Source organism: Talpa europaea (assembly GCF_964194135.1).
Source record: "Talpa europaea genome assembly, chromosome: 11".
NCBI lineage: Eukaryota > Metazoa > Chordata > Mammalia > Eulipotyphla > Talpidae > Talpa > Talpa europaea.
The window spans coordinates 50,337,306-50,353,786 of NC_140078.1; the positions used below are offsets into that span (position 1 = coordinate 50,337,306).

At 43.9% G+C, this 16,481-nt stretch overlaps 1 protein-coding gene across 1 annotated transcript; it reads left to right on the plus strand.

The window, feature by feature from the left end:
* Positions 1 to 314: 314 nt before the first annotated feature.
* Positions 315 to 15,970, plus strand: H2AZ2 (H2A.Z variant histone 2; the record flags this gene model as incomplete). Its single annotated transcript, XM_084247739.1, has 6 exons — positions 315 to 381; positions 1,699 to 1,982; positions 7,975 to 8,052; positions 12,204 to 12,317; positions 14,603 to 14,732; positions 15,744 to 15,970. The coding sequence occupies 6 exons, from the start codon at positions 315 to 317 to the stop codon at positions 15,803 to 15,805; spliced, it is 735 nt and encodes a 244-aa protein (XP_084103865.1). The 3' UTR covers positions 15,806 to 15,970.
* Positions 15,971 to 16,481: the final 511 nt, after the last annotated feature.

A 16,481-nucleotide genomic window follows, 5' to 3' on the forward strand; every position in this document is an offset into this window, starting at 1 on the left:
CTGGACCTCCTTTCCTCACACTCATCTGCAGCTTCACCGTATTTTCCCAAACTCTTATTTGGAACTTCATCCCCTTCCTGTCCTCGAATTCCCTTTCCTTAAAGATTCGCATCCTCAACACCCTTTCTCTGATGGGGTCTACCAATCTCCAATTCAATTCCTTTTGGGTACAGGATTTGGTGATACATTTGTGAAATGCCAGCCCGGGTGAACCCCACTTGGGGAGAAATCTCCATGGTGAAAGATGGTTTCCCCGCGCTTGAAATGCTGGCCCGAGAGGTTAGAAAGAAATGCTGCAGAGGAACAGCGTGAAGATGCAATGTACTAGAACAAGCCCTGGCCTAGACCTGGTGTTTGATCACCGGCTGTGTGACCAGAAAGGTAGGTCGGGGGGTAGCTGACAGGTGGGCCCTGGCTTCAGAAGTGGGGTGAAGCGCCGCCGGCGGGCCTCCCAGCCATGGAGACACGCTCCCTGCCTTCAGCCCCGCGCCTCGAGCCCGCCCTTCCACAGCGCAGCGACAGTTAACGTGGCCCCAGTTCGGATACCACCACCGGCAGGCAGGCGGCGAGGCAAGGAGAAAGCACCGCCGGCGCGGGAACAGCGCCCGCGTGACGCAAGCCCGGCTACCAAGAGCAGCCCCTCGGAATCTGTGCAAATGCGCCGAGAGTAGCGACGCTCAAAACCGTTTTCTTCCCAGACAATTCACAGCACTGGAATAGACTGCACAGAGAACGCGCGGGAAAGTCGCCGCCACCTCCCATGACCCCACACATTGGCTAATCCCGCTGTCGTTCCTGGAGGCCCGCCTTCCCTGCTCGCGGGCGATGTTCTCATTGGCTAACTCACGCCAACTGTCTGCCCTCATTGGCCAGTCGCTTCATTCGTCCTGTTCAGGCGGAGGAGACAGGCGGAGAGCTGCAAGGCGACCCACCCCACCCGCGCACAGGCGCGTCGGTGTTGGGGTTGGAGGCCCCGCCTCCGCGTGCCGTGTGCAAAAACAAACAGCCGTTAGGAGGAGGTTCTGGGGGCGGAGCCATCTAGAAGAAGGCGCGCAATTGGGCAGCCGCCAGGGTTCAAACCAACAAGGCGAGCAGGCATTGGTCGGGGCGGCGCGAGGCGGGTCCCGGTTATTGTCCGGGCTCCGGTGGCGGCGTCGGCGGTCGGTGCTGCGGGAGCGGCGGCGGCGGTAGCGGCGGCTCGGCAGGAGCGAGGGCGGGAGCGGCCGAGACCATGGTGAGGGCGGCGGGGCGGGCGTGAGACAGCGGGAGGGCGGCGGTGGTTGGGCCGCGCCGCTACCTGTTGAGGCGGGCGGGCAGCGGGCGGGTGGCGGCGGCGGGTGGGCGGGCTGCAGGCGGCGCTACCCGAAGTCTCGGCCTCGCCCGCCCGGGCGCCCAGGCGGTGGCGGCCCTCCCTCACGGCCGCGCTTCCCCGCCCCAGCGACCGACTTTCGGTCTTAGATTGTACGTGGTTTCCTCCTGAAATGCAAATCGGTAAGAAAAGTGCGGCTCTTTGAAAACCTAAGCGGAGAAAACTTGAGTTGGCTGGAGAGTTGGGAAGAGTAACCGTGCCCCGCCGGAGTCGCGGAGCCGCGGTCCTCCGCGGTCGGGCTGCCTGCCGCGGCGCTGCGCGGGAACTGGAGCGGCGCAGCCCCTGAGAGGACGGGAGTCCTGTTTACTGTGAAATTCTCGCGTCTTCAGACTGGGACGCACCTCTGGGCAATGGCTCGCGACCTGCACCCTGCACCCTGCGGGGTGTGGTGGTTGTGCCGCGCTTTGTGGCGAGCGGACCCGCGGCGGCTGAGGGACGGTTCCGTTTCCTCGTTTCCGCGGTCGGGCACCTTGCTCAGCTCACGATTGTCCTGATCCTTGCTGGTCTTGAGGTGTTGCTCGCTCGGTCTCGGCGATGTGCTGCCAAGTCCTGGAGAGGGGTTCTGGGAGACTTCGAGCTAAGTGAGACCACTGTAAACAAAACAGACCCTCCGGTAACCTCGCTTAGCTCGTGTCCCTGGGGAGGAGTTTTTTTTTTCCATCGTTATGAGAAAAACCCCGTTGATCGAAACCTCGATGAAAGAAAAGACGTGACTCGAGGACTTTCTGTATCTTTGGTGTCCCTTCGCTGGTAGCTAAAAATACATAGCATTAGCATACGCTAAAAATACTGGAGGCATTGAGTTGTCAGTCTTGTTTTTGAGATTTTAAATTGAGAATAAGCGACCGTGTCAGTTAAACTATGGGAAAATGTCTTGGTATCCAGTTTTCGAGTCTTTTTGAATGAAATGTACTCCACATCTCTCCATTAGGGATATTTTCAATCAGCTTAACCCAGCTCAATAGTAATTCACTTCTGAGAATTAAAAATATTATATTGCTTTTGCTTTGTTTTTCAGTCAGCATCTGTGCTAAAATGAATATGCAAAAGTCACTGAGTTTGAGAGGGTGATGAGAAAGTATTGGGGATGGTGCACGGGTGAATTGGTGGTGGGAATTTTACAGAAACTACCCCTGAGAGGAGAAAGCATACATTGTTCAAAAAAAGAATAGTGGGCCTCCCCGGTGGCGCAGCGGTTGAGCGCTGGGTTGCGAAGCTGCCCGCGGCCTCTGCGGCGCCGGTTCGATCCCCGGCTGCTCCCCGGCCACCGGCGGAGGATCCCACATGGCGCGCAGACCTCTCCTGCCGCCCGCTGCTCCCCTCAGCAGTGTACTTCGGTCCTTCTGCCTGCTCTGCTCCCCGCTCTGGCTCTGGTGAATTCTCTCACCCTCCCGCGCTTCTGACTGTACCCAGTGCATGTATAAACAAAACAAACAAACAAACAAAATAAATAAATAAAACATGCCTCTATAAAAAAAAAAAAATTAATAAAAAAAAAAAAAAAAAGAATAGTATAAAATTTTTTAAAAAAGGAAAAAGTAATTATTCACATATTTCACAGTTTTATTTCACAAGTTTGATACCATAAAAGTTTGTTTTTGTTTTTTTTTTTTTTTAAGATTTGTTTGTTTATTTATTTATACAAGCACTGAGTACAGTCAGAAGTGCGGGAGGGTGAGAGAATTCACCAGAGCCAGAGCTGGGAGCATTGCAGGCAGAAGGACCGAAGTACACTGCTGAGGGGAGCAGCGGGTGGCAGGAGAGGTCTGCGCGCCATGTGGGACCTTCGCCGGTGGCCGGGGATGGAACTGGCGCTGCAGAGGCTGCTGGCAGCTTCTCAGCCCAGCGCTCAATATCTATGCCACCAGGGGAGGCCCGCCTTTGGTGCCTTTTAATTGACAACTGTTTTTCAATTGTTATTTTCCAAATCCAGTGATAGACAGTGATTAGAATTTTAGATTCATGCCCTAGTTGAGAGGTTTTTAAGTGTTTTGTAGTAGACCAGATAGGACTGTAAAGATTTCTTTATTTGAGAAAGAGGTGAGAATATATTGTTACTTGAGCTGACCCAGAAGTTAAAAAAAAAAGTATGCAATATCTTATATAAACTTATCATCAGGAAGTATTAAAATACATGAGGCATCCTGACAGTAATCTAGAGATTCTCAGTTCTCTCTTATCCTTAAATCAGTCTCTTGCTAAAATGTTAAATATAAAAAAACATATTGGAGGCTCCCTGGTGGTGCAAGGGAGTAAGTCTCAGCACTGTGAAACTATCTGCAGCCAGTGCAGCAGGAGTTGTTTGGATTCCTACCAGGGAGCTAGCCCACATGGCACAGCAGACCTCTCCTGTCTCACCCACTGCTCCCCTCAGCAGTGTATTTCAGTCCATTCACCTGTTCTGTTCCCCACTCTGTCTCTGGTGAATCCTCCCCCCACACACACCCCCCTGGCCTGCACCCCAGCTCTTGTATGCATAATTGAATAAATCTTTTTAAAAAAACATATTAATTCATTCTTAGGCTTTCATTTTATGGTTTTGAAAGATGAACATTAAATCAACTAAAGCATTCAATTGGGAACTAAAGCAGTTGATTTTTAGCTTTAAGTTTTTCAGGATAGCATTATAAAGGGAATATACCATTTTAAATTATCCTCTAATTTAAGAATACAGAGTTGCAGACGGCGAGCCAATCTTATAAACTGATTTTTTTTTAACTAGTTGCATGTACTTTGCCTTTTTCACGTGGAAATGTTTTGTGTGTGTTCTTTATCTACACATTTCTGTAACTCATTGAAATGGCTGCATAATATTCCCTTACATTTATATACCATATTCTATTAGTGAACATTAAACATATTTTTAAAGTATTTCTATCAGTTGAAAGTTGTATTTAACTACTTCAGTATACACCTGAAATTTTTTCCCAAACATGTGAGATTTGCTATTTTAGACATTTTTTACAGTGACATTAAGTACAATAATATACAGTCATCCCTGCCAGTCATCTGCAGAACTTTTTCTTCTTCTCAAACTGAAACTGCACCCATTAAACAGTAATTCTCATTCCATTCCATTTCCCCTTCCCAGCCTGTGGCAAACACCATCTCTGAATTGGGCTTGGTACCTCATGTAAGCAGAATCATGAAATGTTTGTTTATAAACATTTGTTTATAAACGTATATATAAACATTTGTTTATAAACGTATATATAAACTTATGTATAAAACTTATAAAGGGGCCTCCCTGGTGGCACAAGGGTTAAGTCTCAGCACTATGAAGCTATCCACAGCACAAGCTATCTACAGCACAAGTTCCATCCCCAGGGCCAGGGGGCTAGCCCACAAAGCACAGCAAACCTCTTCTGTCTCTACCACTGCTCCCTTTGGCAGTGTATTTCAGTCAATCTGTCTGTTCTGCTCTTCACTCTGTCTCTGGTGAATCCTCTCACCCCCTGCACTGGATCATGAAGATGTGGTATATATACATAATGGAATCCTATTCAGCAATCAAAAAATATAAACTCATGCCATTATCAGCCTCATGGTTGGAGCTGGAAGGAATTATGCTCAGAGTAATAAGTCAGAAGGAAAAAGAAAAATATCGGATGGTTTCACTTATAGGAGGATTATAGGGAACCAGATAAGCTATTAAGGGAAAAAATAATAACAATACAAAACACAACAAAACAAAAGCAGATAGACAATTATAAACCAGAGACATCCTGCAGGGGGAGAGGGGAGGGAGGGAGGAGCACAGGGGACTGAGGTGATGGTGCATTGGTGAAGGAAATACTGTGGGGACTACACCTGAGGGGGCGGGGAAAAGGAAACATTTAAAAATGAACAATGATGTAAAAAATATATAAATAAAAGAAAAATTTTAAAAAACAATGCTATTATGGACATGAGTTTACAAATACCTGTAGAATCTTTTTTGGGTATGTACCCAAAGAGGAATTACTGGATCATATGGTAATTCTCTGTTTAATTTTTTTTTTAGTATATGTGCTGCCGAAGCGAGCACTGTTTAATTTTTTTTTTAAAGATTTATTTATTTATGCATACAAGAGCTGGGGTACAGGCCAGAGATGCTGGGGGTCGGGGTGTGAGAAGATCCACCAGAGAAAGAGTGGGGAACAGAACAGGCAGATTATCTGAAATACACTGCTGAGGGGAGCAGCAGGCAAGACAGGAGAGGTCTGCCTTGCCATGTGGGTTTCTTCCTGGCCGGCCGGCCGGGGGATCAAACTCGCGTTGCAGAAGCTGCAGATTGCTTCATAGTGCAGTGCTTAATCCCTTGGGCCACTAGGGAGGCCCTGTTTATTTTTTTTTTTAAGAATTATTTTATTTATTTATGCATTGAAGAACTAGGGTGTAGGCCAGGGCTGAGAAGATTCACCAGAGACAATGGGAAGAGGAAAAGTTGGATTTACTGAAATACACTGCTAAGGGGAGCAGAAGGTGAGACAGGAGAGTTCTGTTGTGCCATGTGGATTAGCTCCCTCGCTGGGGTTGGAACTCAGACCATAGTGGTGATAGTGCTGACACTTACCCCTATGCCACCGGGGAGGCCCTGTTTAATTTTTATTTATTTTTTTTTTTTTTACGATTTATTCATGCATACAAGAGCTGGGGTACAGGCCAGAGATGTGGGGGGTGAGAGGATTCACCAGAGACTGAATGGTGAGCAGAACACGCAGATCTACTGAAATACACTGCTGAGGGGAGCAGCAGGCAAGATAGGGGAGGTCTGCTGCACTCTCTGGGTCACCTCCTTGGCCGGGGATCGAACTCTTGCTGCTGCAGCTGCGTACGGCTTCATAGTGCTGCGTCTTACTTAGCTCCTTATACACCAGGGAGGCTCACCTGTTTAAATTTTTTTTTTTTTTTAAGATTTATTTATTCAAGCACTGTGTATAGTCAGAAGTGCCAGAGGGTGAGAGAATTCACCAGAGCCAGAGCAGAAAGCAGAACAGGCAGACTGACGAAGTACACAGCTAAGGGGAGCAGCAGGTGGCAGGAAAGGTCTGCGCGCCATGTGGGACCCTCACCCGGGGGCCTGGGATCGAACCGGTGCTGCAGAGGCTGTGGGCAGCTTCGCAACCCAGCACTCAACTGCTGCGCCACCGGGGCGGCCCTAAATTATTATTATTTTTTTTAAAGATTTATTTATTTATACAAGAACCGGGGCACAGGCCAGATGCGCGAGAGGGTGAGAAGCTTCACCAGAGACATAGCGGGGAACAGAACAGGCAGACTGACGAAATAACCTGCTGAGGGGAGCAGTGGGCGCGACAGTGGAGGTCTGCTGCACTGTTGGACCCTCACTGACTGGCGGGGATCGAACCAGCACTGTAGAGGCTGGAGACAGCTTCCCAGCGCTGTGCTCAACCGCCTGTGCCACCAGGGAGGCCCTGCTTAAATTTTTTAAGGGTTTTTGGTTGGTTGGGTTTTTGGTAACATGCTTTTCTTTTTCTACAGAAAAACTAAAGTTCTGAATATTTCTGTGAAAATGATATGTAGACAAATTTTTAAGAAATTTGCTTCATTGTGAAATATCTCAAGCATAAAAGTTAGAGGCCCTTCCTGGTGGCGTGGGGGTTAAGTTGAGGCACTATGAAGCTATCCGCAGCTACTGCAGCACAGCACTGAGTTCAATCCTGGCAGGAGTTTAGTCCCTGGCGGGCCAGGGAGCAACCCACATGGCACAGCAGACCTCTCCTGTGTCACCCGTTGTTCCCCTCAGCAGTGTATTTCAGTAGATCTGCCTGTTCTGCTCCTCCCTGTCTCTGGTGAATCCTCTCCTCTCCTGCACCTTTGGCCTGTACCCAAGCTCTTGTGTGCATAAATACATCTTAAAAAGATATATATATATGGGGCCTCCCCTGGTGGCGCAGCGGTTGAGTGCTGGGCTGCGAAGCTGCCTGCAGCCTCTGCTGCACCTGCTGTTCCCCTCAGCAGTGTACTTCGTCGGTCTGCCTGTTCTGCTCCCTGCTCTGGCTCTGGTGAATTCTCTCACCCTCCCATGCTTCTGACTGTACCCCGTGCGTGTGTGTGTGTGTGTATGTGTGTGTGTGTGTGTTGGGCTGCAAAGCTACCCACTGCCTCTGCAGCGCCGGTTTGATCCCCAGCCGCCAGACGAGGGTCCCACCTGGCGCACAGACTTCTCCTGCTGCGCCCACTGCTCCCCTCAGCAGTGTACTTCGTCGGTCTGCCTGTTCTGCTCCCTGCTTTGTCTCTGGTGAATTTTCTCACCCTCCCGCGCTTCTGACTGTACCCAGTGCTTGTAGAAATAAATAAATAAATCTAAAAATAAATATATATAAAAGATATATTTACCTTATTAAGATTGTTTAGTCTGAAATTTGGGGAAAGTTTTCCAGTTCTTGGACCTCTCCTATTTTAAGTATGTAAGGTATGATGTCATTTTTTTAATATAAATTAAGGGAAGATGATAATAACATATATATATTTAAAGTTGAGGGAAGAGATCATCTAGATTCTTTTCAACTACCTAAAGTAAATTTGGAAGAAGTATTTATTCCTGAGTATTTTTGAAATAGTCTTTCAGCTCTTCATCTCAAGTTTTATTTTCTACCTAGGCTGGAGGTAAAGCTGGAAAGGACAGTGGGAAGGCCAAGGCTAAAGCAGTATCTCGTTCACAGAGAGCTGGACTACAGGTAAATATATCCATGTTGTTTGGTTCATTAAATTATTTTCTTTAGTGTTCATGATCCATACGTTTCATTAATTACCAAAATGTATTTGTACTACCTTGGTAACAAGATTATTAAGATTAAGATCAAGTTATGAAAAGATCTTAAATGAGTTTAGTCATTTTGCTCTCTTAAAATCTATTGTCTTTTTTTTTTTTAATGTATTTTAACAGCAAAATTACAGGAACAGCACAGAAGACAATAAAAACATGTACATGCAGCTAAGAAAATTACAGTGAATGGATGGAATCTACTATATGATAAAAATGCAACAAACATCAGTTAGTTGACATCAATAAGAAATGTACTTGTTTTTTAAAAATCCAAGTGTTGGCATGGTCCAGAAAAATTTAACAGGTTTATTTATAATTGTTGTAAAGTTGAATTGCCCAAACTTACTTATTGAACATTTTGACTTGCATTAATGTTTTATGTCTCTGCGTTTATATTAAAATTTTACACACAAATGAAAATGGAAAACTGTCAATACCTGATTTCTGTCCCCCATTTTTCCATTTGCAATCATATACTTGGGTGCCTTTAAACCCCGTGGGGAAGAAATAGCTAATGTTCAAAATTACCAGTAACAGAGAGAAGTTTTTTTTAGAATGAAATGTTTTCCACCTAGTGGATTCTTAAGTATGGTCTTCACTGTGACACTCTAGCTGGATGTCTTTCGGCACAATTGTTATAGTTTTGGCATGGATAGCACACAGATTGGTGTCTTCAAAAAGGCCAACCAGATAGACCTCACTTGCCTCCTGCAAAGCATCAATAGCTGCACTATGGAAGTGCAAATCTGTTTTGAAGGCGTGAGCAATTTTAACACTATATGCTAGAAGGGAGATTTGCAAATCAGAAGTTGAGGACTACTGATAATACCTTATTTCATGAGTGCCACTGTAGCTGGGCTTTAACAATGAGCTTTCTTCATCTCTCCAGTAGAGGGCATGTTCTTGGGAGCTACTCTTGTAGGCAATTGCTTCCTTGGTGCTTTACCTACCACCCCTTGATTTGCAGGCAGTCTGCTTTGTATGAGTCGTGGTAGAAACCTCCTTATTTACCTCCTTCTTCTTCAGCTGGATCTCAGCCAACACTAAATTTATTTTTTCAAAAGATTTATCCATTTAAAAGATTTATCCATTTATCTTGTATCCATACAAGAACTGGGGTACAGGCCAGAGGTGGGGGAGTGTGAGAGGATTCACCAGAGGCAGAGTGGGGAACAGAACAGGAAGACTGACTGAAATACACTGCTGAGGGGAGCAGCAGGCGAGACAGGAGAGGTTGGCTGCACCATGTGGGTAGCTCCCTGGCCTGCTAGGGATCGAACTCGTGCTGCAGAGGCTGCAGACAGCTCAACCCCTTGCACCACCAGGATGCCCCAAACAATAAATTTATTATTCCTAGAGTTTCTAGAGTTTAATTACCTTTGTTTCTCTTATAAATTGTGCCATATTGAGGGGCCTCCCCTGGTGGCGCAGCGGTTGAGCGCTGGGTTGCAAGGCTGCCTGCAACCTCTGCAGCGCCAGTTTGATCCCCGGCCACCGGCGAGGGTCCCACCCAAAAAAATAAATAAATAAATAAATTGTGTCATATTAAAGTGAGTACCCTGTAGTTTTTGTTTTTGTTTTTGTTTTTTTTTTTATAATTTTTTTTTTTTAAGATTTATTTATTTATACAAGCACTGGGTACAGTCAGAAGCGCGGGAGGGTGAGAGGATTCACCAGAGCGGGGAGCAGAGCAGGCAGAAGGACCGAAGTACACGGCTGAGGGGAACAGCGGGCGGCAGGGGAGGTCTGCGCGCCATGTGGGACCCTCCTCCGATGGCCGGGGAGCAGCCGGGGATCGAACCGGCGCTGCAGAGGCTGCGGGCAGCTTCGCAACCCAGCGCTCAACCGCTGCGCCACCGGGGAGGCCCTGTTTTTTTTTTTTTTTTTTTTTTTTTTAAAGAAGGTGTTTGTAATGGTACATTCACTTTCAGGATGAGATAGAATTTTGGTTAGAATAATGAACTTTTAGTCTTCTAAATATGTCCCCAATAGCTTTCCTTCTAGGCTAAGTTCAGAATACTGTTTCAAGCTTCATATACTCATATATTGAATTGTTGCAACTTTAGCTCACAGACTCAAAATTTTCTGAATGAGTGATAATTAATACCTATGTGTGAGCTATTTTTTAACCAGATGCTCTGAAGGCTGAACTGTAAGGTTTGGATTTTATTCTCTTGGCAGTGGTGAGCCATTGAAAGTTTTTGAGCAAGAGGATGGCATAATCCAGGTGGTACTGATGGAAGGAAGGTGGGACCTTAACTTGATAGGCACATTCTATACTTTAGAGCTTCATGTAATTATCAATTAGAATTTATATGAAGTGGGCCTCCCCGGTGGCGCAGCAGTTGAGCGCTGGGTTGCGAAGCTGCCCGCAGCCTCTGCGGCACCGGTTCTATCCCCGGCTGCTGCCCAGCCACCGGAGGAGGGTCCCACATGGCGCGCAGACCTCTCCTACCGCCCGCTGCTCCCCTCAGCAGTGTTCCTTGGCCCTTCTGCCTGCTCTGCTCCCCGCTCTAGCTCTGGTGAATTCTCTCACCCTCCCGTGCTTCTGACTGTACCCAGTGCTTGTATAAATAAATAAATAAATAAATCTTAAAAAAAAAATTTTTATATGAAGTGTCCTTAACATGAAGTGGGAGATAGAAGATATATGAAAACTATTACAGTGGTTTAGGAATAACGTGTAATACATACTTGGACTGGGTGAAATGAAAAGGAATAGCTGGCATGTGTGCAAAAAGTAGGAGGAGAGGTACATTGTTGAGGAAAGTCAAAGGTTCAGAACCTAAGGGATAGAGGAGTTTGTAGTAGGGGCAAGTTTAAGATAAGTTTTAAGTGGGGTGACTTTGCACCAAAAATATTTGGTATTGGAAAATAGCCAAAAGTTATAGATTTGAGTCCGGCTTTCCAAGAGATTTGAGGTTATTTATGTAAAATTGGTTAATTTGTGCTATGCATACAAGGACATAGGTCAACCCCTCAGAAAACACTCTGCAGCCTGAAAAGAAACGGTTTTCAAGGTACTACTATGTGCTGGACAGCATGTGAATCACTGGATGCAGGGGTGCAGGTAGGGAGATGTTAAGGTATTGATCCTGTTTTAGGGAGCTCAGAATTACTTAGGGGAAGCATGTAACCCAAAAAAAAGAAAAAGACATGCCTTTTCTCAAGAGTGCAAACTAACGTGGCTATTAGCCACGTTATATAAATATCACTACTGCTTTTTAAAAAGGGTGTGTAACAGAAGCCAAGTTTAGATTGGAAGAAAACAAATGACAAGAAAGTAAGGGTTTCAGAATTTGCTTTTAAATGTTGCCTTTGGTAAAGCGCTATCTAGACTATAACTAGAAGCAGTCAACGTAGACATGTGGAGAAGTTTTAAGTGAAGCATGCAAAAAGGAAAGGAATCAATGGGAAAGAACTTGGAGCTGTTGCAGTGATGGAACCAGTTAAGGGGATGGGGTGAGGAAGGTCTTGGAAGAAAGAAAGTGAGGGTCAAGGACACAGACAGATAGGATTAGGATCCTTTGAAATGAGGAAATATCCTTTCTCAGAAAGTAGAAAGAGTCACAATGAGAGAATAGTGTTGATTTTTCTAAACGCTCAGGTTACCTCTTGAAACTAAGGAAAAGAGAATGAAATTACAGCCTAAGGAGGATGGTGGGAGTTGGGGGCTTAGTCACAGGAGGCTGTTTACCAAATTAACTAGATGCCAGTATACCTTTACTGGGCCACATGGACTGTGCAGTTGATGACAGCATAATTTCTCTTCGTTTTAAAATGACACTTCATATTATGTAAAAATTCTTAAAACCCAGTACTGGTTTGTGGTTTTAACTTTTAGGTGTCCTTCAGGAGTGTAAAAGCAGGCATGAATAGGTGGGGCTGATTACTAGGATATAGCATGTAGGAACTGTTGACTAGCGAATAGGTTGTCTTCTAAAACATGTAACTAAATTGTATTTTATTTTATACTTTAGTCATATTATCCAATCTTCGATTACACTCGGGAGTGCCATCTTGAGACTCTTCAGTGATTCCCATTTGGATGTTCTGTTTCAGTTTCCTGTGGGCCGTATCCATAGACACTTAAAGACTCGCACCACAAGTCATGGAAGGGTTGGTGCCACTGCTGCAGTGTACAGTGCTGCGATTCTGGAGTACCTCACTGCTGAGGTTTGTGTGGAGAGATGTCTGTAAATATGTGGGAATCCAAAAGCTGTCCTAGACTGAAACCCATGGAATGTGTGTTTGAAATAAAAAATGATACATGCTCATTGCTTTCATTAATGGCAGTTTTAGATACATCTTACCAACCTAACACAGTGTCAGTGTCAAAAGAACCTTGGTATACTCATATTTAAAGATGAGCAAGGCTCAAAAATCCATGTTTTTAAGTGACCTAACAAATTATAAAATAATTTAAAACTGCTACAAATTAAGCAAACTCTAAAGTGTGTATATCATCAGGTGACATTTGTGAATTTATAGCATAACCTCTTAGCTAATGTAGATAAGGGATTGGATAAAGGTTTGCCAGTATGATGACACATTTTAAAAATTACACATTTTGATGAGAGAAAATTTGGTAGAAGACTTAGCGAAGTCTTCTGTTTCTCTGTGTGGTTATTATATGCATACCGTGCAGTATTTGCAGTTTAACCTTTCAAAACAATGAATTATTTGGGCAGGAGTTCTTAATTCTTCTGTCATGGGTCATCACTTCTCTAGCCCTTTCCCTCCTAAGGAAAACATGGGAAGCCATCAAATTCTTCCTAACTACATTCCAAGCTGGGAAGATTGAGTAACAAGTAAGTCAAAGTAGAGATAGCCAGCCTAGTAGAAACAGGTGGAGAAAGAAGTGGTTGGAAACCAGGCTGAAAGATTTAGGTTTAATCTTTTTTATTAATTATCATTACTGTCATGTCATTAACCCCACCAATCATTTGTATCTGTTGGAGAATTAACATTGAATTGCAGATAGTTTCAGCTTTTCTATGTCATGAACCAGGGATTTTATGTTGGCAGTTTGGTACTGTTTGAGAACCTCTTTCCTCCTTATCTGTCTTAACACCAGTTTTCATTTAGCTGCAGAATTTTCAGAAAGGCAAAAACATTTTGTTCAGTCTAGTGGAAGCATGAGCAAGGGTCAGAATCTCTTAAGTTCTATCTAAAAAACCCATTTTGTTTATCCTTGGGAACTTTGACTGCAGAAAGCGAGAATAAGAGAGAGAGGTGTGTGCGCCTGTGAATACGTGCCCACATAAACATGCATGCGCATGCATTTAGTCAGCATATTTTCCAGAATTTTTAAGTTTGTAGTTTTAATAATTAGTCGAGGTAAAGAAAATATAGAAATCTAAGGTTGAGATAATCACTTTTTAACCTAGATTTTGTATTAGAATCACTTGGGGAACTTAAAATAGTATGGGGCCTCACCCCAGACCACTCTGTCCCTTGGGAGAATGGAGTAGGGCACTGATAGTTTTGAAAGCTTGTGAATTGCTTTGATTGTACACTGAGGGTTAGGAGAAGGCTCTATGGGGAGTTACTTTTGTATTTGTATCAAAAAGGTTTATTATGCCTTTGTAGTGTACAAAAGCAACAGAAAAACTAAAAATTCAGTTTTGTGGCCAGCTGGGACTTTGAAAATCTTTTTTTTTTTTTTTTTTAATGTATTTGAAAGAGCAGGTTTATTAGAAAAGGGACAGAAGAGTGAAGTATGCTTGCATAGACACAAGTGGGCCGAAAGAGCTGCCCCAAAAGGCACAGGTTTGCTGAGAGAGGCCTACATAGTTGCAGGCAGGCCACTTGAGCGCTGCTTCCACGGAGGGAGGTCAGTGAGGAGAAGCCCCGGCAGGGTACAGGTCGTGGGCAGGCAGGAAGGCTGCTGCCCTGCAGAAGGAGAAAGTTGGTGAAGAGAAGTACCTGCATTGTCACACGTGGGCAGAAAGACTGCTGCTGAAATTCCTCTTAGTAGGAAATTCCCATTGCGAAATAAAGGACTGTTAGTGTATTGCCTATAAGTTTATGGGGTTCAATGATCATGTTAAAAACTCTGAATAAGAAATTATATATTTAAACTTTTCTGCAAATATTAAATAGAATCTGGTCAAAAATAGACTACATGAGTATATTACAATGTAATTTTTCTACATGTTCAGTTTTTCTAGATGTTTTTCTTTATCCGTCCTTTCTATAGCGGTGCTCAGTTTTGTAGCTCTGTTACACAAAATTACTGTAAGAGGGCCAAATGAGGGAAGGAGAGTTCTGTAAAGCATTATAGATAGAACTATGAAAAAGAAAAATGTGTTAATGTTACCGATAGTGGCAGGGGTGCTGTATGTACTGTATGATCTGTATGTACTGTATGATCTGTTTAGCTATAATTGCAAGTTTACACCTGAATCCTTAAAACATTTGCCTCTGATTTGATGTGTTATCTCACAAATGCTTTGTAGGTGTTGGAGCTAGCAGGTAATGCTTCCAAGGACCTCAAAGTGAAGCGGATCACTCCACGTCACTTGCAGCTTGCAATCCGTGGTGACGAAGAATTGGATTCTCTCATCAAGGCTACCATAGCTGGGGGTGGTATGTACTGTTACCTCTGCTATCTAGATTGTTTTTGGCTTTTCTTTATATTTCAGAACAATGATCCAGTGCATTTGAAAAGCCAACTAAAAAAAACCCAACTTAAATTCTTCTTGTATTTTTTTAAATATTTATTTTTATTTATGCATACAAGAACTGGGGTACAGGCCAGAAGTGTGGGGGATGAGAGGATTCACCAGAAACAGAGTTGGGAGCAGAACAGGCAGATCTACTGAAATACACTGCTGAGGGGAGCAGAGGGCAAGACAGGAGAGGTCTGCTGTGCCATGTGGGTCACCTCCCTGCTGGGGGATCGAACTCATGCTGCAGTGGCTGCAGATTGCTTCATAGTGCTGTGTCTTAACCCCTTCAGCCACCAAGGAGCCCTCAAAGTTAGATTCTAGACATGTTTTTTTGTTTGCTTGGTTTTTTTTACAAGCTCCCCAGGGAGACAGACCTTTCATTAGGAAGGAGATGTTGTGTCTCCTCGAAGCCCCAGCTTTTGGTGGTGGGGGTGGGCAGTGGTGTGTATGTGTGTATGTTTCTTGCGTTTGTGGCATAGGCCACAGTCTCAGCACTGTCTCCGCTACAGCCTGAGTTTGATCCCCAGCCAAGGAGCTACCCCATATATGGCACTGCAGGCCTCTCCTGTCTCACCCGCTGCTCCCCTTCACAGCATATTTCAGTCAATACACCTGTTCTGCTCCCCTCTCTTGTCTCTGGTGAATCCTCTCACACCCCCATCTCTGGCCTATACCCTAGTTCTTCTACACACAGAAAATTAAAGCTTATCATATTACATGCAATTTTAGGAGGGGAGTCCAGACCCTAAGGGGGCAAGGGGGCAGGGACTTAGTTATAGATACTTTAACAGGATCAGAATGTGAAAGGAACTTAAGTAAATTTCTGTCTTTGTATAATTGCTGTTTGGTTGAGACATTGACATTATAAAATATATAGCCAGCTTAGATTTTTTTTTTAATAATACTGTTTCTTTTCATTTTATTCTAGGTGTGATCCCTCACATCCACAAGTCTCTGATTGGAAAGAAGGGACAGCAGAAAACTGCTTAGAGAGTTGTTTTAACCAACCCTCTTCTTCCCCATTATTGTACTGTTACTGAGACAGAAGAAATAGTGGGGATATGTGGAATTTTTAAAAAACAGTTAAATGGAAAAGCATAGATCATTACTGTAGACATGATAAAAGAAACATTTGTACGTTCTTAGACTCGAAGTTTGATAAAAGTACTTTTTCTTGTGGCAACAGTTGTGTGTTGATTGGCTAGGTTTCTCCCATGTGTTTTATACAAAAATGGAATTGATAAACCATTTTTTTAAAAAATAATTTGTCTCAAAACTGTTCTGTTCATAATGTGTTTGGAAATATTTTGCTTAGACTAGATTCTTTAGATTTCATATTAGCTATATATAATCTTAAAACAGAAATTGGGGATATAGCTTTATTGTGATTGGTACTATAGTATATTGAATCTTAGATGCTATCCATTTGTAGTATGCACCATTATGTTACATACCATTAAAGAAAGAAAAATTGCCAATTATACCATGATAGGCCATCAGTTCTGAGGTGTATCCCAGTTTCAGCAATGTTAGAATATGAAAACATGCATTTAAGATTAATGAAATAGAAATAATTTATTACATAGTGAGTACTTACTATGTGGCAGTCCCTGTGCCAAGCACTTTAGTGATGAAGATATTTTAGTAGTACTACTTTTTTATATAG